Here is a 22,881-nt window from a genome sequence, read left to right as displayed (position 1 = left end):
GACTCAGTCAAAAGGCTGCATCTGAGGACTTAGAAAAGCTGCATGTGGCCTCAAGGCCACAGGTTCTTCACCGCTGGCCTAAGGTCTCTTCTGGATGTAACAAGCAATCAACCAACCAATAGTCCAGGTTCTAACTTGCTAGGCTTCATTTTGAATTGAAGAAAGTGAGGTTCCCAGATGTTAATTAAGGGTCTTACCCAGAATCACTAGCCTGGGGAGGGGAGGGTGTGGATGTTGATGTGGGTGTGATAGAACCTTGACCCCAAACTAAGGTCTTCTGGCAAGTCCAGCCATCTTAACAGTACAGAAATCCAGCCCTCGTGCCCTCCCACCTTGTGTTATTTAGAAACTGTTGGCCTTCTTTCCCCAACTTGTTCTTTATCATCTTTCTCTCCACATTCCCAGCCCAATATCTGGCATCAAGAGACTCATTTGATTCATTACTCCATCCTCTTTCTCACAGTGTGTGTGAGCACAGCCGAGAGAACCTGATGTCTCCCTCAAACATGGGAGTGATATTTGGACCCACTCTGATGAGGGCTCAGGAAGATACTGTGGCTGCCATGATGAACATTAAATTCCAGAACATCGTGGTGGAAATTCTTATCGAACACTTTGACAAGGTATGTGTGCATCCCACCCTCTGCCTTCCCCATTGTCACCCTCCTTCCCTTGGCAGCCTGGCCTCGTGTGTTCCCCTGCTTCCCTTGGTGGCCTGGCCTCAGTATTCACACTGGTTGCAGCCACATGTGCTCCTATAGGCTTTCCCTGATTCAGGTTGGGAAGCTGATGAACAAATCCCACTTTTGTTCCAACAAATGCTTTTCTTTTTTTTAATGGAAAGTGATTTTATGAATTGAAAGTGCGATGTAACACAGCCTCTAATGGGTCCCTAAGAGGCTTTCTGGTAATAATATAGTTCACACTTCCATACCTTGGGCTTTTGCAGACCAGTTTCCATCCATTAGCAGACCTGCGAGACTATCTGGTCCAACCCCGTTGTTTTGGAGACTGAGAAGCCAAGGTTTTGAGAAGGGCCAATCTGGCCAATTTCACTTAGTTAATAAATATGACTGGAAAGCAATCAGTGACTTGTGCTCATTCTCTGTTGCCAGATTCCTCCTTCATTTTGAGGTAGCTAGAGCAGGCCTGATCTGATGGTCCCCATTTTATAGAGTGGCTGGAAGTTTGCAAATGACTTTACATCCTTTGATCTTTACCATAGCCCTGGGAGGTAGGCACTATTATTACCCCCATTTTATTGATGAGAGAAGTGAGCCTGAGAGAAATTCACCAAGCTAGTAAGTGGGAGTCATGATCTTCCTGTCTTTGAGTCCAGGGCTGTGTCCATTACATAACCTAGCTGCCCTAAATGAGGAAACCAAGTCACCTCCTCAGAGCTCTAGAACTCACGCTTTCAGACTCAAGAAGTCAGTATTCTTTCCATTCTATTTCCCCTATTTTTGCTAATCCTAACCCATCAGACCATAGAATATTAGAACTTCAAAGGCGCTTCAGAAACCCCCAGACTCTCAACCCTGTGACTTTATTAGTCTAAGAAATGCCCTGAAGGGGGAATGCTGGCAATATCACAGATCAGGACCTCTGGGCCATTTGCCATCCTAGAGTGACCCTGGAGTCACTCCACCAGCATATGTCTGAGACAGGAATGGAAACCAGGTCTTTGTATCTCCAAGGCCAGAACTCTCTACCTTAAGGCCTCTCTAGAAGAGACCTCGGAGAAGAGAGAGTAGAACTGAAAATAGAACATGACAGGAACCTATAACAGCATACATGTAACACTGCCTAGGACCTCAATGCATACTCCCCCAGGCTGGGTCCTCAGTGGGATGACTGCTCCACAAATGCTATACATAGAATGCTAGGACTGAGAGGACCTCTGAACTTCAGAGATGGGCAGGACTTTAGAATGTAGAACATCAATTGTCAGAGCTGAAAGAAATCTTAGAACATGGAATGATAAAGTACAGAGTACCTGGGAATATAAAATATCATAGCTGGGAGGGGCCTTAGAATCCAGAATGTCAGAGATGCAAGGGGTCTTAAAACCCAGAATGTCAGAGCTAGGAGGGGCCTTAGAACCGGGAATGTCAGAGCTGGGAGGGATCTGAGAACAGGGAATATTAGAGCTGGGAGGGCCCTTAGAACCCAGAATGTCTAAGCTGGGAGGGTGCCATAGCAGACAGAGGGCTGGCTTGGGAATTGGAGGACCAGGGCTGGAATGCCCGTTCTTGAACTTATAGCTGGGTGACTTAGGAAAGGAAATTCACCCCTCTGGGCCGTAAGTCAGTAAGCCCCGAGTTCAAATCCAGCCTCAGACGTTTACTAGCTGAGTGACCTAGACAAGTCACTTAACCTCTGCCTGCCTCACTTGTCTTAAATATAAATGGAAGCCATAAAAGCACTTTCTTCCCAGGGTTGTTGCGAGAATCAAATGAAATAATATTTGTAAGGCACTTAGGACGGTGCCTGACACATAGTAGGAGTTTAATAAATTATTGTTTCCTCCCTTCCTTCCTCTGGAAAGCAAGTAGATTGTTCTAGATCAGGCTTCTTAACCTGGGGTCCAGGAGTAAATTGCAAGGGGTCAATGAACTTGGATGGGGAAAATGACATGTTGATTTTCTAATCCTTGGTATTTTATTTTACACATTTTAAAATCCCGATTCCTTAAGGCACTCTAGGCCTCGCCAGCCTGGGGCCAGGGCACAAAAAGGGTTAAGAAGTCCAGGCCTCAATGATCTCCAAGATCCAAACATGGACTCCAGAGCTAGGGAGATCTCTCTTCCTCTCTGAGGTTCCTCATCCTTCACTTTAACTCCAGAAAGATTCTGCTGTCAGTAAAATGTGGCTTGTTAGTTAAGACAGAGAGCACAGCTTATTCTTGTCTATAAAAATGTATGACAAAGAGCCCAGCTCCAGAACTGGCCTTCTCTGCTGATACAGGAGAAAGAGAAAACTGGAAGGAAGGAATGCTTGTCCATCCTGCTCCCTCCTCTCCCCAGCCCACCCAATCAGAGGACTCTTACTCTGATTAGCCACAGAGAAAATGATGGGGGGGAGGGAGGGAGAGAGAGAGAGACAGAGAGAGAGAGAGAGAGAGAGAGAGAGAGAGAGAGAGAGAGAGAGAGAGAGAGAAAGGAGAGAGGAGGGAGGGAGAGAGGGAGGGAGGGAGAGAGAGAGAGAGAGAGACACAGAGACAGAGAGAGACACACAGAGAAGAGAAACAGAGAGATGGAAGGAGACAGAAAGACAGAGAAAGAAGAGGAGAGAGATGGAGAGAGAAGAGGGAAACAGAGTGAAAGAGAGGAGAGAGAAGAAAAGACAGAGAGGAGGTAGGTAGGGAAAGAGAGAGAAAAGAGAGAGGGAGAGAAATAGAGGAGAGAGAGAAAGAGAGAAAGGGAGGGAAGGGGAGAGAGAGACAGAGACACAGAGAGAAATAGAGAAGGGGGAGAGGAGATAGAGAAAGAAATAGAGAAGGGGAGAGAGGAAAAGAGAGAGAGAGAGAGAGAGAGAGCGCGAGAGAGCATGCCTGCGTTTGGTGGCTCAAAATGTGGGGCCTGTGAAGAACTCCACAGCTGCTCATATGAATGTCAGGCAAAGCCCCAGCCTAGCAACAATGGATTGAGTTCTCTCCAGAGGTAGTGAGTTTCCTGTCCAGTGCAGGATGCCTGCTGGCCCAGACTGCTGCTGGGGCCTTTCCTGCCCAGGTTGAACTGTGAGGTCTCTTTAAGATCCTGGGTTGGATCTTGTTCGTCTGACTGACTGCTGCTACATTGAATTTCTTCCCTTCTGGACACACCGCATGTGTACCTGGGTATCTATCTCAGATGTGCTCCTTATAATCCCTGTGACTTTGGGTGAATTGCTTAGGTCCTCTGTGCCTCAGCATCCTCGTTTGGGAAAAGAGGGGCCTGTGGGGGACAATTGCATGTCTCCTTCAGCTTCATAGCCCGTGCTCTCTTGGTCCTGCTGTCCTTAGGGAGATGGCTGTCCTGGCCTCAGTCCATCTCTCTCTTCCTTCCAAGCTCCAGACTTGTTCTGAAAGCCAACTTCTGTGGCCTGTTCCCAACCAGCAGAGGGCAGCATTGCAATAAGACAACGTGTCTGCACCAGCCCCTCCTGAATGACAACTAGCTAGATACTGCTATAGCTATAGAGATAGAGCTGTCTGTATGTATAGAGGAAGAGGCCAAAGGGGAGAGAAGCATCTAATTAAGGCAGGTCTTCACTTTCTTGCTTTTAATTTCTGAAGTGATAAGGTTAAGCCAAAAGTTATTAAAAAATAACATTTTCTTCATCTGTACATGGGAGGACATTCTTATGGTCTAATATATATTTAGCTTGGGCGTTAGCAAACATTTGAAATGAATCTGCAGAAAGTGTCTTTTAAGTGGAGAGTTATTAAGACAGAAATGTAACAGAAGTGTTCCTTAGTCCCAGTGAACCAAAGGGAACACAGCTTGGAATTTTCAGTTCTAGCTAAATCAACTTCCCCCATGCTCTGAATCCCTGTCCTCCTGAAGTTCAGGCAAGTTTGGGGAACATTTCTAGTGGACTGCAGATCAGGTCATGGCAACAAGAAGGGACTTGGCTTAGGTCAAGAAGGGGGGACTCTCACCTTTCTCTCGTCCCTGCTTGTAATATTTAGAGCTGATAAGGACCTGAGAGACCACACAGGCTAGCTAACCCCTTCATTTTTCAGATAAGGAGGCCCAGAGCGTTGCCCTGTGGCACATAAATAGGTAGAATTCAAACCTAGGCCCTCTGACTCTTGCCCAGTTATTAACCCAATTTGACCCCACCTCATTCTGCCCTCTAGGGCCCATGGCACCCTAAATTTCTGATTCTTCCTTCTTCGTTTACACTCTGAGAGCTTTCTTCCTTGATTCTGGATTATCTCAGGGAGGATAATCTGTGCTGAAAGCCAGGTGGCTACTTCCTGGAGTAAACCTGAGAACAAGGATTGCCTTTGATGGATGACAGCCCCTAACCTTTCCTGGTTTTGGATCCAGGCTGTTGTTTTAACATTGTTCTCAGGAGGGTCTAAGTTCATTGTGTTTCTTTCTGATCCCCTGATCCCAAAGCAGCTGGCCCAGACGTGGGCAGAGAGACAGAGCATAGCTGATAGGCCCCTACAGTCCTTATTCTAGGCTGAAGACTTAGGCTTGGACAAGTAAGACTGCACAACCTTCTCAAGGTGCAGACCTTGTCCCAAAGCAGGTCTGATGATACCCTCTTGACAAGCTGAGCTCCGACTACCAGAAATTTTTTGTGGCTAAGGAGACAAATTCTGAGGATCAGAGTTCTAGAGCTGAGAGGAACCTTAGACATCATTGGTTCCAACCCTCTCATTTCACAGAGGAGGAGACAGGCCCCAGGAGGTGGGATGATTTGCCCAAGGGCATAGTTATGTGTTAGTGGTAGGATTTGAATTTGGGTTTTCTGACTCCAGTTGGTGCTCTGTTCCCTATACCAGACTGCCTCCCTGGGAGAATCCCAAATCAAAGAAGAAAGGTCTGGAATCTGAAGAGAGGAAGGAAGAATCAGGGGCTTAAGGTTCCATGGGTCTTGGAGGGCAGAGTGAGGAGGGGTCAGGTTAGGTTAACATCAAAATCAGGTATTGGGGGAATCTAGCCAAGGATCAGGGAGGGCCTCAGAAAGGGCTCAGTGCTCTCGCTTTCTTTTGTCTGTAGCTCCCTATGCCGTGGAATAGCAGTGCTGATACAAATGTGACCCCTTCAAGATGCTGTTGATTTTGTTGTTCAACCATTTTTCAGTTGTGCCCAACTCTTTGTGATACCATTTGGGGTTTTCTTAGCAGAGATACTGGAGTGGTTTACCATTTCCTTCTCCAGCTCATTTTGCAAATGAGGAAACTGAGGCCAACAGGGTGAAGTGACATGCCGGGGGTTACACAGCTAGTAAATGTCTGAGGTCAGATTTGAACTCAGGTCTTCCTGACTCCAGACCTGGCACTTTATCCACTGCAGCGCCATCTGCCTGCCAGTACTTCCTGCCAAACTGGGTTGATTTGAATTCAAGATTGAAGCTTGAAAGTGGAGTCTCTCTCTGGCCTTAACCCTTGAATCCTGAACCCAATAGACCCTTAATAAATATGTTGCCTGAATTGATCTTATGCTTCAAAAAAAAATACAGTTAGCTTCATTTGAGTAATTTGAAACACTAAGATTCCGTTCTTAGCAGTCCTTTTGTGGTCAACATCAAGGAGAAAAATTACTATGTCTCCTATTCATTGTCTTCCTAACATTTAAAAATTTTTTTTTAAATTAAGTATTTTTTCTCTCCTCCACTCCCTCCCTCCCTCCCCCAAGAAAAAGAGACCTCTATAACAAAAATATATAATCAAAGGGCCCCATATGGACACCTTTCTTTTTAAGGACAGACTTGGGGATTCTATCAGGCCAGATGGCTGAATGGGCCTTGGCCAGAGTGTAAGCGGAGACTCAAGAGAACACTGGGCTTTTTCTGGCTTAAGTTCTCTTGGCTAGATTTATCATCATTTGAGTTGCATTTTATAAAACCTGGTATTTCAGCCTTGAAATAGTATCTGGGGAAGAACTAGATCACTACTCAAAACACCCATGACTTCCAAAAGTTAGAGTGATACTAAAGCTTTTGCTCATCATAATTTGAAATCCTTGAGCCCAGACCTAAAGATACCCTCCAGGCCATAGAGAAGGGGCAGGGATTGGGCTCCCCCAGGCTCTGACATGCAGATTCTTTGGATCCCCCCAAACTTGTACCCTGTTGACTGAAGTGCCCAGCAGCCAGGGCCCTCCGTGGGCCTACCCAAGAGCCAAGGGGTACTGGCCAAGACCAATCTGAACTAAAAATGGTGATTCTAGACTAGGGAGTGGCCTCAGCTCTCTAGGTCAGCCTGGTTCTTTTCCCTCAACGTCTCCTAGAGGATGGCTGGAGGCTAAGCTGTTGCCAGAGCAGAGTCTCGATTGGAAGGAGCAGTCAAGGCCAAGATCTAAGTCCAATAGAACATGATGGAATTCCTTGGTCTCTTAGGGCTGTAGGTTTCTTGGCTGGAGAGTGATGTGGGAAACCTGAGGGATCCTTTCAGAAGTCATTGTCAGAGAGTGTCCCTACTTGGGCCAAGGAAAACCCAGTCTTTATTCCCCTTCTCCTTCGAATTTGGGAGGAAAAAATGGCACTCGGCCAGTGCCATCACCACAAGAGAATTTGTTTTCATATCCTAGGTCTAGATCTACAAAGACTCTCAGAGGCCAGCTAGTCTAACCCCTTTATTTTACAGAGGAAGAAATTGAGGCCCAGGGTAGGGAAGGGACTTACCCAAGGTCACACATAGGATCTTGACTCTAGAGCTGGGAAGGACCTGAGAGATCATTATATCCAACTCCCTCATTTTACAGAGAAAGAAACTGAGGCCCAGGAAGGGACTAGCCCAAGGTCACACATAGGCAGCAAGTGCCAATGAGGGCATTTGATCCCAGGTCCTCTGACTCTGGAACCTGCTCTTTCCATTGTACCTTAAAATGGTTTCTCCTCTACCCACCAAAAATAATACATTATGAGAAATCTCAGGCATTGTTTCTCTGTGAATCCCCTTACTGAGATCACCACAGTAGATAGTGAGGGCAAGATCTATGTTTTTTTATTCATCCAGGAAGCCCCCACTCCTATTCCTTTTGTACAGTACTCTGCCCTTAGCAAATGCTTACTAAGTGGTGTTGTGTTACCTCTCACCTAGAATTAGGTGGCCCTCCTGTGCTCCGTGGCCCTTGGGCAAAGGTCCTGGCACATCACTTACAATCTTCCAAAGGAAGCACCATATATAGGGCTGGTCAGTCAGCCTCGATCTGGAAATCTGTACCAACTGCAATCTTCCAGGACTTGTGCTTGGTATTGGAGAGACCTCAATAATCCCTCAGGACCTTATTGGCCCTCAGTCCCCAGAACAGCACGAGAAAAGCATCTAGGCCCAATCTCATTTTGGAAACAAGGACATTGAAGCTCAGAGAGGTTAAGACACTAACCCAGTCACACAGCAGAGAGTCTAGAATCAAAACCTGGGTGGTTGACTCTCCATCTGGGCCTCTTTTTCAACTTCCTACTGCCAATGCTCTATATACATTTGAATCATGCTACAGCTGTTTTGTCACCATTTGTCCTCTCTGATTCAGCCTCAGGGCTCACCGTGGGGAACAGCTGGAGGCCAGGGAGCCTTGGATACAGTGACCCACACCAAGCTGGGCTTGCCCTGTGGGCTGAGGAGATGGGAGAATCCAGAGGATTTACTCTGCTGGGGCCCTGTGACTGACTTTAAGGAAAATTCAGTGAGAAGGGACTTCCCCCGTCCATCAGTTACCTTTCAAGAAAGTCATCATAGCAGTCCTAATGCCCACCCTCACTGCTTTCCCAAGGTTCCCACCCACTCCTTCCGCAGTTTCAGGAAGGTCAGCTTCCCTGGTCTCTGACAGGGACATGATCTATTGCTTGGCCCCAAAGTCATCCACAGAACAATGCTTTCTCCCATCTAAGGGGGCAAACCATCCGACCCCTTGGTGTTCCATTGCATAGACTGGAAGGAAAAAATACCCCAAACCCAGCTTTGAATCAGTTGGGGCCAGTCCAAGGCCTCTGAGTAGCCTCAGAAATCCCACATCTGGAGAGGGACTCCTCAGCAGAGGAGCATTTCCTCCTGGCTCCTAAAAGAATCACTTGATCGTGGCCCTCGATTTGACAAGCTCCCTCCCCTCCTTTAGGAAATTTCTTGCCAAGCTCAGTGACTAGTCCTGACTCTTCTATTAACTCCCTACATGGATGTGGGCAAATGACTTCCCTTTGTAAAATGAGGATATTGGATGAGGTGGCCCCTGAGATCCCTTCTGGCTTTAGATCTTGGATCTTATGTGTGACCTTGGACCAGTTCCTTCTCTCTCTGGGCCTCAGTTTTCCCTTTATGAAATGAAGGGGTTGGACTAGGTGACCCCTGTAGATCCTTCTAGCTCTAGGTCTTGGATCCTATGTGTGACTTTGGACTAGTCTCTTCTGTCTGGGTCTGTTTCCCCTCTGTAAAATGAGGGGGTTGGACTAGGTGGCCCCTGACCTCCCTTCCAACTCTAGAGTCTTACAATCCAGAATCAAGGCTAGGTTTGTGGCTGGAAGGGACTTCAGAGGCCATTGAGTTCCGACAGGCTGAAATTGTAGAAATGACTCATCCAAGGTGATGCTGTTAGTGATAAAGTTGGAACTACAACCCAAATCTCCTGCCTTGTAATCAGTCCACAGTTAGAAGATTCCCAAGAGAATGTCTGGTCTCCCTTCCCCACATTCCCCTTTCAGGGGCTGTTCTTGGGGAAATAGACCTAGTATTGACAGCAGCGAAGATTATTTCTGTCTTTGAAGCCCCAAGCTTAGCATAATACCTGACATGTAGCAGAGATTGAGGAAATTCTTGTTGACTGATTCATAGTTGTATCATACATCAAGTTGGTATGGAGGCATTCTCAGTAGTGATTTCATGTTTACCCATAATTGTGGTTTTTGAGTAAATCTCTTCATTTGACAGTTATTCAATGAGAAGCTATGGAAGACCCTAGCAGTAGTGCTGCAAAAAGCATATTGGAGCCTATGGAATCCCAGGATCCATATAGTTACAAGGGATGTTAGAGACTGCCTATTGTTAAAACCACAGTAAGAATTTTGGGACACCTTGTACAAGCACATAGGATAAGTGTGTGTGTATACATATGTATGTGTATGTATATACGTTTTCTTATTTTTATGCAAATAGTTTTCCAATAAAGAATCCATCTCTTTTTAAAATTTCTAGTCAGATATGCCTCTAGACAAGAGGAGTTTACTGCCTTCTCCTGCACTTTGGGTTAGCACAGTTTAGCAGGAAACAAAGAAGGGATAGCCTTATCACAGGATCCAGAAAGTACCAGGATTCTTCCATGCATATGGGGTTTTTTTAGGGGTTACCCCAAGTGCGGTATTTGTTTTTTTCATTTTCCTTCTGGTATAGGAAAATAAAGAAAAACTTCATTCAAATAAAAATACATGGATACATTTGTTTCCTGTCGATTAACTTCCAAACAGAAGTTTAAGCCAATGATGACATGCATTTTTACTCCATAAGAAGGATCTTTGCTTCTTAACAATGTTTGTACTCCTGGTTGGTTTTGTTTTTCTTTCTAAGAATCCTTTCCCTCAAGTGATAATCTCAGAGGGAGTAAAATCCCTGAGAATTTAATATTTGTGATGAAAAGGTTTGTAGTCCTTGTTCATTTCTACAATTGTTTCAATGGTTAAACTAATTGGAGGATGGAGTATGTAGACAGAAATGTCAGCTGTAACATGTGGTGTTCATTGTTTCTGTTAAGAAAAGGGATGATGTTAATCTGAAAGGTTTTATTTTGCTTTCTCTGCCACCATCCATGAGCTGTCTTCCAGGAAAAAGTCACTGCCAGTCTTCCTGGGGTGCTTACTTATTTACTCAGGTAAACTCTTAGGGTCTTTGCTCGATGTTTAGGTCCTTTCCAGATCAGTAAAAGGCTGTGCTAGAATGAGTCGATCTGGAATTTAGGAACATTGGGTTGTTTTGAGATAGATTTTTTTGTTTTTCTCATCCCAAGACATGTTTCTGTCTACTCTTATAACCTAGAATACAGTTTGCCCTACGACATCATGACTTTCCCCATCACGACATAAGAAATTAAATGGGAATTTGAGGGAAGTTTTGTGGACATCACAGACCTTTAAAGACCAGCAGACAACATAGAAAAAGTTTAGAAACTCAGAAATGCATAAAATATGTGTACTGTACTGTATAATAGCAAGAAAAACGAGAAGGAAATCTATGAAGCTGGGAGATTTCTTCTCTGGTATGAAGAGAGGGCCAAAAAATTTCATGCAGATTTTCCAGATCAAAGGGGTGCTGTGTCCCTAACCTCTTGTGATGCAGAAGGGATAACTGTCTATGCTTTTTCAGTCTCAGCATTTCTTTGCATGGTTTTAAACATAGAGCTATATAGAAGTCTAGAGGGCTTGTTAAGTGCTGAGACAAAAGTCTTTATTATTGGACATTCTACAACTGATGAGATATGGGTCAGTAGGCAAATACAAGGAGACCCCCAAACCTCCTATTTCAAACTAGCCCTAGGCTACACACATGCCTGTGATTACATTTAACCCTCTAAATTTGTTTCTCTGGTTGGCTTTTGAAAAGTTTAAATTGTATTCAAAATTAAATTAGCATATGTAAAATACTGGCATGCCTCAAGTCAAAACACTATGGAAATACTAATAAAATTCACCTACTTTTTCCTGACTGGAGCTATCCAAAGCTCTTTCCAGCTTCCCTCTGTCTTTCTTATCCTCTCTCTTCAAGTCATTTGGTGGAATCTCAAAGGTGCCTTCAAATTCGAAATTCTGTGATACCATGCCCTTTCCTTGTCCAATTCATCCTCAAATGGTTACTGGATTCATATACCTAAAGCACAAATTGATCCATGCTTCTCCCCTGCTATAAAACCCTCTATAGCTTCCTGTTGCCTACAGGGAACATTCAGACCAGGCCACGTTTAAGTTTTTTCTTGGCCTGTGCTGAACTTGAAGACAAGTGGACCCAGGTTCAAATTCTACATCTGACATTTACAAGCTCAGGGACCATAGGCAAGTCAAGTCACTTCCTCTGGCTGAGCCTCAGTTTCATCATCTTTAATTGGGGATAATACTTGCCTCTCAGGGTCATTATGAGGTTCAAATGAAATAAAGTATATTGTGAACTTTGAAGTTCTATGTAGAAGTCCATTATTATTCTAGGGTAGAATATAAGCTCCTTGAGGGTAGGAACTATTTCTTTTCTATCTTATCATTTTACCTTTATTTCCCCCATATCTGGTACAGTGCTTGGCATATGGTTGTTATTATCTGTTGTTTCTTGATTGAATATGAGGACCACAGAAAGCAATGTGATAGCAGAAAAGCACTGAACGGGGAATCAAGAACTTGGGCAAGTCATTTCTTGTCTCAGGCCTCAGTTCCTCATCTATAAAATGGGTGATCTCTAAGGTACCTTCCAGTTCTAAATTCTGTGATCTCTACCCTCCTTTGCCAGTAATCTCTTCTTGAGTTCATCTTCCACACATTGCCAGATTCATATTCCTAAAGCATAGTTCTCCCCCTGTTCAAAAATCTTCCATGGCTCCTCATTGCCCCTAGGGTAAACTGAGTCACTTTAGCTTTTGATTTGAGGCCCTTTTTAGTCTGGCCCCATTATTCTCTGAATGTTTCACTCAAGCCAACATGTTCTATTTACCCTTCTCCTTAAGCTTTTTATCTTCTGGACCTTAGGTCCTGCTCTTTCTTCTCTCCAGGTAGTCAACTCCTGCCCATCCTTCAAAGCCTTTCTCACATCCCATGGTCCTTCAGGAAGCCTTCCCTGACCACTCTAGCTCAACATCATTTCCCTTTCCTCTCATCATCTCTAATACTGCTCATCTGACCACTGGATATTTTGACAGAATTAGACAAGCATTTAAGTACTTAGTAGGTACCAGACCTAGTCTAGTCTAGATGCTAGGGATACAGAGGCAAAAATGAAATGGACATTGCCCTCAGAGAGCTTCCGTTCTCTAGGGGGAGTAACAGCATGTACACAGATAAATAAATACAAAGCATAAAAAAAAAATCAATGGAAATTAATGGGTAATAAGGGAGGCCTCTTGAAGGAGGTGGAACTTATCAAAGCCTTGAGAGAATCTAGGTGTTCTGAGAGGCCAGGTGAGGAAGGAGAGTATTCTAGGCATGAAAGACAGCCTGGACAGAGGCATAGGGGTTTGACTGGGCCAAAGAGTGCAGGAAAGAGAGTAGTGTGTCATTTGCCTAAATAGATAATTTATTATGTGCTTACTATGTGCCAGGTGGGGCAGCTAGGTGGCACTGCAGTGGATATAGCACTAGACCTGGAATCAGGAAGACTCATCTTCCTGAGTGCCAATCTGCCTTCAGACTCTATGACTCTGGGCAAGTCATCGAACCCTGTTTGTCTCAGGTTCCTTATCTGTAAAATAATCTAGAAAAAGAAATGGCAAAACCACTCCATTATCTCTGCCAAGAAAACCCCAAATAGGGTCATGAAGAGTCTGAAGTGACTGAACAGCAACAGCGTGCCAGGCACTGGGGATACAAATGCAAGCAAACTAGGCAGGTCCTGCCCCTGAGGAAATTCAGTTCTAATGAGTAAAGACAATGTGAAGGAGAAAGGGGGGTGTGAAGGAGAACTGAAGGGAAAGGAAAGGAGCTCCAGGATGGCATGGAAGTGTCTGAGAAGTAGAGTGGAGATCTGGTCATGGGCGGGAGAAGGTAAAAGCTCTTGTAGTAGAGCCATGGTGGTTCCAAGGGTGGAGTCCCAGCTTCCTAGGGGAGCCAGATAGAGTGAGAATACGTATTATTACCATAATGAGATAGTAGGAATAACTTTGGCCACTTAGCATAGCTCTTCAGTCTAGCTGAATCAGTTATTTTGAGGGAGTGGAAGTGGCATTGTATGGAAATGATCTGAAAATCTAAGCCAGATTGAAGAAAATTTAGACTTCCAAGCAAAGGTGTTTGTATTTGATCCTAGAGGTAATAGGGAGCCACTGGAATTTGAGTGGTAGCGGAAAACCTGCACTGTAGGAAAATCAACCAGACTTGTGAAGGATGAATTGGAGAAGGGGAAGCCTGGAGGCAGTGAAACCAGTAAAGACGATATTGCAATAATCCCCGGGAAAAGACTTGCATTTAGGGGGTTATGACGTGAGAAAAGAAAAGGGAAGGACAGAAACTGTGTTGAAACTATGGATTGGATGTAGGTGGAGAATGGGAGCAGAGTGATGAGTAAAGGACAATTCCAGTCTTGTGAACTGAGGGGACTGGAAGGGAGCTGGCACCCTCAGTTGTACTTCAGAAATTAGGGAAAAGGGTGGCTCTATGGAGAGAGATAATGGGGCCCATTTGGGACAAGGTTAGCGTGAGGAGTCTGTGGAACGTGCAGTGGGTGATGTCTAAGAGGCAGCTCAGAGGAGAGAGGAGGGTGGGAGATGGTGATTTGGGAGTCCTCTGTGGAGCCACGGGCATGTGCTGCCTTATGACATTATCTGTTGCTCATCTCCTGTCTCATTATTTAACTTAACTTTTCTTGTGTTTATATATGAGCTCCTCAGATAGAGGGTAAATAATAACAACTGACATTTATACAGAGCTTGAAAGTTTGGAAAGGGCTTTATATTATCTCATTTGACTCTCCCAGAAATCCTGGAACGTGCTTTGTAAACCATAAAACATCAAATAAATGTGAACCTAGAATTTCCCAGATGAGAGGAACCTTAAAATGTGGACTATCCCAGTTGAACAGAACCTTAGTATTCTTAGGATTTTAAACCCTCCCCCCCCTCTTCCCACCTTTGGTTTCTCCTTCTTGCTTTGGAAGCGATGAATCAGTGGGACCATTGCTCCTGAACTAGGTAGAATAGCCATCTTGCCCCATGGCTCCATTCATTGTTTCTGTGACTCCTCAAACCAGGACTCCCTTCCTTGGATAACAGTCCTCTACGTGTGTTGTGTCTTCTTGGTAGAATATAAGTTTCTTTAGGGCAGGGACTGTCTCATTTTTGTATTTTCATCCCCAGCACCTAACTAGGTACTTGGCACATTGTAGGCGTCTGATGACTTTTGGATAAGACCCAGATCTTAGACCATGAAATGTTACGGAGTCACAGGCAGAAAGGGCTTTCCAGAACACCTCTCACAGCTAGTAAGTGTTTGAGTCAGGACTAGAACTCAGATCTTGGTGCACCCATTTGAGTATTCTTTCTGGCACGCCACTCTGTCTCTCTCTTCCTATTGGCAGATCACTATGCCCTTTCAGGAGTAAGTAAGTGAGCAGGTAATTGCTGGGAACCAGAGAGGGAGTGAACTGACACATCATCTGGAAAACTCTAAAGCTCAGGACTGGAACTCAGAATAGCATTTGCCTCAGGTTAAGGTTCTAGGTATTTATATGCAGAGCTGGCAGAGGAAAGGGAAAAAATCGAAAAGAAAAAGAAAATGAAAAAAAATCACTTCTAGGGAAGGTTACTTTGGAGGGGGCAGTGACTGGCTGAGGCCCAGCTAACATGGCTTCTGGGAGGATAAGGACACTGGTGATTTGGGAATTCCATAGTGAATGAGCAGAGCAGCTGTCATGGAAGGATTGGGAGCAGTCCTTTTTTTAATATTAATTTTTTTATTATGAAGTTGGTAGCAGAAAACACAAGTATCTCCATAAGCAAAGAAGGATCAAAGAAGGATTGCATGTGAAAATATGTGTATAGCTTTTTATAAAGTGCACATCAAATTGACCGTGAGAATACCAACACTGATGTTCCTGTCTGTCCTTCTGCTCTCTTCTCTGTACTGTTTAAATATTTCATTGATACTTTTTCATGAGGAGCATCACTATCACCCAGAACACATTCTTCTTTCCAAAATAAAAACTCTATGTAGTAGCAAAAAAAAAAAAAAAGGACAAGGATGGAAATACAGTGGGAAGAGCTCTGGTTCTAGAGTCAGAGGACCAAGATTCAAATCTTGCCTCATGATTGTTTTATTCGTATCCCCCATAAGATTGTGAGTCCTTTGGGGGCAGGGATTGTCTTTTGCCATTTTTTTATCCCTGGCACTAGTGAAGTACCTGGCACTTAGTATGATGCTCATCAAATGTGACCTTGAGAAAGTCCCTTTACCTCCTCCTTGGGCCTCAGTTTCCTTCTCTATAAAATGGGGGGGGGGCTGGATGAGATGGCTTCTGAGGCCCCTTCTAGCCCTAGATCCATCATTTCAAATATATACACTCAAGCAAAACAAATTGTATTGTGTTGACCTTGTCCAAAAACATGTATCTCATCCTATGCCTGCAGTCCATTTCCTCTCAGTCAAAAGGTAGGGAGCAGGCTTCTGGAGTCATGGTTGGCTATTGCATTGATTAGTGTTCTTAAGGCTTTAAGACTTGTTTGTCTTCAAAATGTTGTTGTTATTGTTTAAACTGTTCTGATTCGACTCACTTCCCTCTGCATCAGTTCATGTAAGTCTTCCCAGCTTTCTCTGAATCTGCTTTTCATGTTTTCTTCTGACTCAATAATATCCCATCACATTCAGAGATCTTCATTTGTTCAGCTATTCCACAACTGATGGGCACCCCCACTTTGCTTCCGGTTCTTTGCTACAACGAAAGTGCTACTATAACTATTTCTGTATGCAGAAATCATAAGGTCATAGATTTAGAGTTGGAGAGGAACTTGCTCCAACTATCATCATCTTACAGATGAAGAAAATGAATCCAGAAAGTTTAACTGACTTGCCTAGGGTCACCTAGCTAGAAAATTAGTGTCTGAGACAGAATTTGAACTCAGGTCTTCCTGACCCAAGCCTAGCATTCTATCCACTGTACCACCTAGCTGACTAAAGGGTCCTTTCTCTGGTCTCTTAGAGTTATACACCTACTAGTGGTATTTCTGGGTCCTATAGGATGCACACAATTTGAGCATCATCTTTGCCAAGCTGATAGCTGGGAGGTGGAACCTCAGAGTTCTTTGAATTTGCATTTCTCTTGTTAGTGGTTTGGAGCATTTTTATATGATTGTTGATAGCTTGCGTTTCTTCTTTTGAAAATTGCTTCTTCATATCCTTCAGCTATTTAACTATATTCATATCCATTCCCTAAATGGATTTCCAGTAGACATCTTAGACTCAGCATGTCCCAAACCGAAGTCATTATATTTCCCCATAAACTCTCTCCCCCTCCCCACCCCTCCAACTTTCCTATTACTGTTGAGGTCACTACCACCTTCTTGGTCCCCCAGGCTCAAAACCTATGAGTCATCCTTAACTGTTTACCATCTCACCCCCTCCATGTCCATTCAGTTGCCAAGGCCTATTTCACCTTTGCCACACCTCTTCCATATGTCCCCTCTCTCCTCTGACATAGCCACCCCTTATCACCTCAAGTCTGGGCTATTGTAATAGCTGCTTGAGGAGGGAGAGTTCCACCTGCCTCAGTCTCTCCAAAGCATCTTCCATTCAACTGCCAAAGTGGTTTTCTTAAAAAGCACAGATTTGACCATGTCACACACACTCCCCTTCTCAATAAACTGAATTGGTTCCCTATGGCCTCTAGGAGCAAATAGAAAAACCTCTTTTTGGTATTCAAAGCTCACAAGCCCTCTTTCATCCTTCCCCCCACCCCTTACCTTTACAGTCAGGTTTTACTGGCTAGTCTCCCTCCCCTCCTCTCCCCTTCCCTCCCCTCCCCTCCCTTTCCCTCCTTTCCCATCCCCTCCCCTTCCCTTCCCTTCCCTTCCCTTCCTGCCTACTGTACTCTGAAGCTCAGACACCATGGGGCCCCTGCCCCTTGCCTAAAGGCTCTCTTCTGGACCCTCCTGGCTTCAGAGCGATTTTCAATAGTAACTGTTGCTGTTTCCCTCCCAGCCTGATGTCTTTCTTTTTCTTGGCCTCATTAAAGGGGTCATGCCTTGACTACTTCTTGTAAACAGGCCCCTTCACTGAATGGGCATTACCTTACCCTAAGTGAGTACCTGTATAGACCTTGGCCTAAAGGAGCCAAGGTCTCCCAGTCCATCCTGGGTCATCTCCAGTCATCCTGAGGAATATCTGGTCACTGGACTCAGATGGCTCTGGAGGAGAAGTGAGGCTGGTGGCCTGCACAGCCCTCCCTCACTCAAAACAAAGTCAAGTGCAAGTCATGTCATCATTTTTCTGATGTCATGGTCTTCTTTGGCAACGAAGGACGAACACAACTTCCTGCTATATACTCAATCCAGTGACGCTGACCTCCTTCCTGTTCCACAAACAAAACTCTCCATCTCTCTGCTCCAAGAATTGTCTCTGGCTATGTCCCCCATGCCTGGAATGTTCTTACTCATCCTCTCCACCTCTTGACTTCCCTGACTTCTTTCAAGTCCCAGCTAAAATCCCACTTTCTATGGGAAACCTTTCCCAAGGCCTCTTAATTCTAGAGCTCTCTCTCTTTTAATTATATACTATTTATCCTGTCTAGGATAATTATTTACTTGTTATCTCTCCCATTAGATTGTGAACTTCTTGAGGGCAGGGACTGTCTTTTACCACTTTTTGTATCCCCAGTGCTCAGTGCTGTGCCTCGCACTTAGTAGAATGTAATAAATGCTTATTGTTTGATATATTTTTAGATATAGGACCTTTATCAGATAAATTTACTACAAAAGGCCTTTTCCCCTCCCAGTTAATTTCTTTCCCTTCTGATTCTGACATCATTGATCTTGCTTTTGCTAAAGCTTTTCAATTTTATGCAATCAAAATTTTCCATTTTATCTCTTCTGTCCTCTCTGACCTTTGTTTAGCCACAAACCTCCCCCCTGTCCATTATATCTCCTTTCCTGCTCCACTAATTAGTTTATGATATGACCTCTCATATTGAAGTCATGTGTCCATTTAGAGCTTATTGTGGTATGAGATGTTAGTCTTGGCCTAATTTCTCCTAGACTTATTTCCACAGGGAGTTTTTCATCAAATAGTGAGTTCTTTGCCTGTGTTTACTGAATGCAGTGCTATCACATTCAGTTACTTCTGAGCCTTTTGGACCTAATCTACTCCACTGATCACCTTTGATTTCCTACCTAGTACGGAGTCATTTTGATGATTGCAATAGTTGATTGGTGCTTCTAGGCACTCTTCCTTCCCACTTCTTTTGATTATTCCTTTCATATTCTTGACCTTTTGTTCTCACAGATGAATTTTGTTATATTTTTGTCTAGTTCTTTCAAGTGAATCCTTGGCATGGCACTGAATCTGTCTCTTACAAAAACTCCAAAAAGCTTAAGTAATGTTGTTGTTTGGATTATATTAGTATGACCCAACCATGAGCAATCAATTCAGTTCAGTTAATAAGTATTTAGTAAGCGCCTACTATGTGCCACACAATCAATTGCTCTTCGATTATTTAAGTCATCCTTTTTATTTTTCTGTAAAGAGTACTTGATAGTTATATTCCTGTAATTCCTGTACAAGTGTTGGTAGGTGGACTCCGAGATAAAATCCATAGTTATTTTGGATGGAATTTTCTTGGTAATCTATAGAAAGGATGATGATTTGGGTGTAGGTTATTTTATATTCCGCTAACAGTTGAACTGTTAGTCTTCTCTAAGTAAGTCATCATATTTTTGTCAAATTACCAAAGAAGACAATTTTGCTTCCCTCCTCTGTGCTCATTCCTTCAATTCCTTTTTCTCATTTTGTTGTCCCAACTAGCACTTTTGTAACTGTGTCAGGTAATAGTGGTGACAACGGCCAGCCTTGGTTTAGCTTTGATCTCACAGGAAAGGCCTCTAGACTTTCTCCATTATGGAGAACGCTTCTACTTGGGGTTCATCCTCTAATGTTCTCTGAGGGCTCTGCTGGTTTAATCAGCCAACCAAAGGGTGTGTCTTGATTGTATGCCTTGCCGCTCTTTGTGTCCATCTGGTGCTAAGGGAGTGTTTGACGCAGATGCTGACAGTGTAATCACTGTGGGAAAAATGGGTGACAGATAGAATGAGTGCCCTCAGATTCAACTGTGTGCTATATGGCTGATGCCTCTGAACAAGATCTTCTGTCACCTTTCTTCTGGGATAGCCAACAATAGAAGCTGTGGCCTCTGATACAGTGGGAGAAATGCAGAGAGCCAGATTGTGGCTTACTAAGAGGGAAGATTTTCCTAATAATTCAAGTTGTCAAACAATGGGAATGGACTGACTTGGAAGGTCTTGTAAAATGAGGGGCAGGCCTTACATGGCCTCAAAGGTTCATTCCAGTTCTAATGAATTGTATGAATCTTTCTCAATGTTTCCTGGATCTTTTAACCCCACAGATCTATTCGGGCCCACCAGAAGACAATGCTGCACCTCCAGTGCCTCCTCCCAGGGTGACGGCAAGAAGACACAAGCCTATCACAATTTCTAAGCGCCCACTGCGGGAAAGGACTGTTTTCTATACTTCTTCAGTGGAAGAAAATGAAGGTCAGTGCCAACAGCTTCTTCACAGTGAGTAACTTCCTTTCATCAAGGGGAGGGAGGACTTACACAGTGGACTCACCTATTTCTACTGGGTCTAGAATAACAAAAAAACATGACAGGAGTTTATATCCCAACTTTTCTCTGGGAAGGCCTAGTAAGACATCACTATTCCCCAAAAACCCAGTAAAGAATCTGAGATCCTGCCAAGGTGGTGGCCCTGACATATTTTAAAAAATTCAATCTTATTTGATTTTTAGCTCTCCTAACTCCCCCTCTCCCCTCCACCCCCACCTTCCCCCAATTGAGAAGACAAGAAAAGCAAAATCCATTATGATCATATATAGTCAAGCAAAACAAATCCCCAGCTTCTGGGATAAGAACTCACTGTTCGACAAAAATTGCTGGGAAAACTGGATAACAGTGTGGTGGAAATTAGGCATAGACCCATGCCTGACACCGTACACAAGAATAAAGTCCAAATGGGTATATGATTTAGGTATAAAGATTGATACCATGAATAAACTGGAGGAGCAAGGAATAGTGTATTTATCAGATTTATGGAGAAGGGAAGAATTTTTTACTAAAGAAGAGACAGAAAGCATTATGAAGTGCAAGATGGATAATTTTGATTACATTAAACTGAGAAGTTTTTGCATAACCAAACCCAATGCAATTAAAATTCGGAGGGATGTAGTAAATTGGGAAAGAATTTTTATGGCTAAGCTTGGGGATAAAGGCCTCATTTCTAGAATATATAGAGAACTGACTCAAATGTATAACCATACAAGTCATTCCCCAATTGATAAATGGTCAAAGGATATGAACAGGCAATTTCAGAGGAAGAAATTAAAGATATCTATAATCATATGAAAAAATGCTCTAAATCACTATTGACTAGAGAGAGGCAAATCAAAACAACTCTGAGGTACTACATCACACCTATAAGATTGGCAAACATGACAGAACAAGAAAATGATAAATGCTGGAGAGGATGTGGGAGAGTTGGAACACTAATTCATTGTTGGTGGATCTGTGAGCTCATCCAACCATTTTGGAGAGCGGTTTGGAACTATGCTCAAAGGGCTACAAAAATGTGCATACCCTTTGACCCAGCAATATCTCTACTAGGACTGTATCCCCTAGAGATCATAAAAATGGGAAAGGGCCCCACATGTACAAAAATATTTATAGCAGCCCTCTTTGTAGTTGCCAAAAACTAGAAGTCAAGGGGATGTCCATCAATTGGGGGATGGCTGAATAAATTATGGTATATGAATGTAATGGAGTACTATTGTGCCATAAGAAATGATGAACAGGAAGACTTCAGGGAGGCCTGGAAAGACTTATATGAACTGATGCTGAGTGAAAGGAGCAGAACCAGGAGAACTTTGTACACAGCAACAACCACAGTGTGCGAGAGTTTTTTCTGGTAGATTTGGAATTTCATAATAACGCAAGAACTTATTTAAAAAAAAATCCCAATGGTGGTTTTCTAAGGCAAAATGCCTTCCACACCCAGAGAAAGAAATATGGAAGTCATTCGCACAATGTAGCAGATCATGTGTGTGTGTGTGTGTTTTTGTGTATCATGTTTTGATTTGTTATGTGATTTCTTCCATTTATTTTAGTTCGACTACATAGCATGACTATAGTGAAAACGTACTCAATAGGAAAGTATATGTAGAACCTATACAGAATTGTATGCTGTCATGGAGAGGGAGGGGAGTAGTGGGGGGTAGGTGTGGGGGGGATAAAATCTTAATTTTATCGCAGTGATTGTAAAACATTAAAAAATAATAATATTAAAATTATATTTAAAAAAAAAACAAAAAAAAACCCCCAAATCCCTGCCTTGGCCATGGCCTCCGCTTCTCCCCTTTCTTCCTGAAAATATGCCTCAGTGTGCAGTCTTAGCCCATCACTTCTCTCTCTGAAAGTGGTGTCCCTGACATATTAAAACACATGAGAGAGGTGGAGGGCTTGAGACCCTGTGAGGTGCCTACCACTAGTAGTCTATGTGTCCTTTTCTCCTGTTCATGCTTAATTCAATCTCTATCATTTCACCCGTGTTCTCAAGTTACTTTGAATTCCTCATAATGCAATGATATTTCATCATGTTCATAGATTATAATTTGTTCAGTCATTTCTCCATTTGATGGACGTATCATTTGTTTCTAACTTTTTGCAATGACAGAGAGTTCTTCCTGGTATGTGTGGGATATTTCTTTCTGTCACCAACCTCCTTGGTCTCTAAAGCCAAAGACAGGCCTGCTAAGTTGAAGGGTATGAACATTTTGGTGCTTTTCTTGCTTTATTTCAAATTTTTCTCCAGAACTGGAGGATCAACTCACATTTCCACCAGGAGTAAATTAACGTGTCTTCTTTCCCATAGTCCTTCCAATATTTCTCTGTCTTTTACCATCCTTGCAAATTTTATGTGAGCAAACTTAATGACTAACAGTTGTTTGAATTTGCATTTTTAACATTAGTGATCTTGAACCCTTTTTTATATGACTGTGGTTAGTTTGCATTTCTTCTTTTAAAAACTATTCTTTGACCATCTCTTGGGAAATGGCTCTTAGTCTTCTAGATTTGTGTCAATTCCCTGTCGTTTTGGACATCAGAGTTTCATCAGAAATGTTCATAGTTTTTTTTAATAGCGTTTATCTTTTTTTCTTGTTCTGGATACATTGATTTTCTTCATGCCAAAGCCTTGAGAGAACACTAGATTTTGAGTCAGAGGATCTGCTTTGAATTCTGTCTCTACTGCCTACCTCTCTAGGTCTCAGATTTT

At 43.3% G+C, this 22,881-nt stretch overlaps 1 protein-coding gene across 1 annotated transcript in view; it reads left to right on the top strand.

The window, feature by feature from the left end:
- Positions 1-22,881, top strand: part of OPHN1 (oligophrenin 1) — a 292,555-nt gene that overhangs the window by 238,163 nt on the left and 31,511 nt on the right. Inside the window, exons 18-19 of the mRNA XM_072626106.1 lie at positions 464-623; positions 19,943-20,090. Coding sequence (XP_072482207.1) covers positions 464-623; positions 19,943-20,090 — 308 coding nt within the window. The remainder of the gene's footprint in view (positions 1-463; positions 624-19,942; positions 20,091-22,881) is intronic.

Source organism: Notamacropus eugenii, chromosome X (assembly GCF_028372415.1).
Source record: "Notamacropus eugenii isolate mMacEug1 chromosome X, mMacEug1.pri_v2, whole genome shotgun sequence".
Lineage (NCBI taxonomy): Eukaryota > Metazoa > Chordata > Mammalia > Diprotodontia > Macropodidae > Notamacropus > Notamacropus eugenii.
Note: the sequence above shows the minus strand (reverse complement) of the source record. Positions and strands in the feature narration are given on the sequence as shown.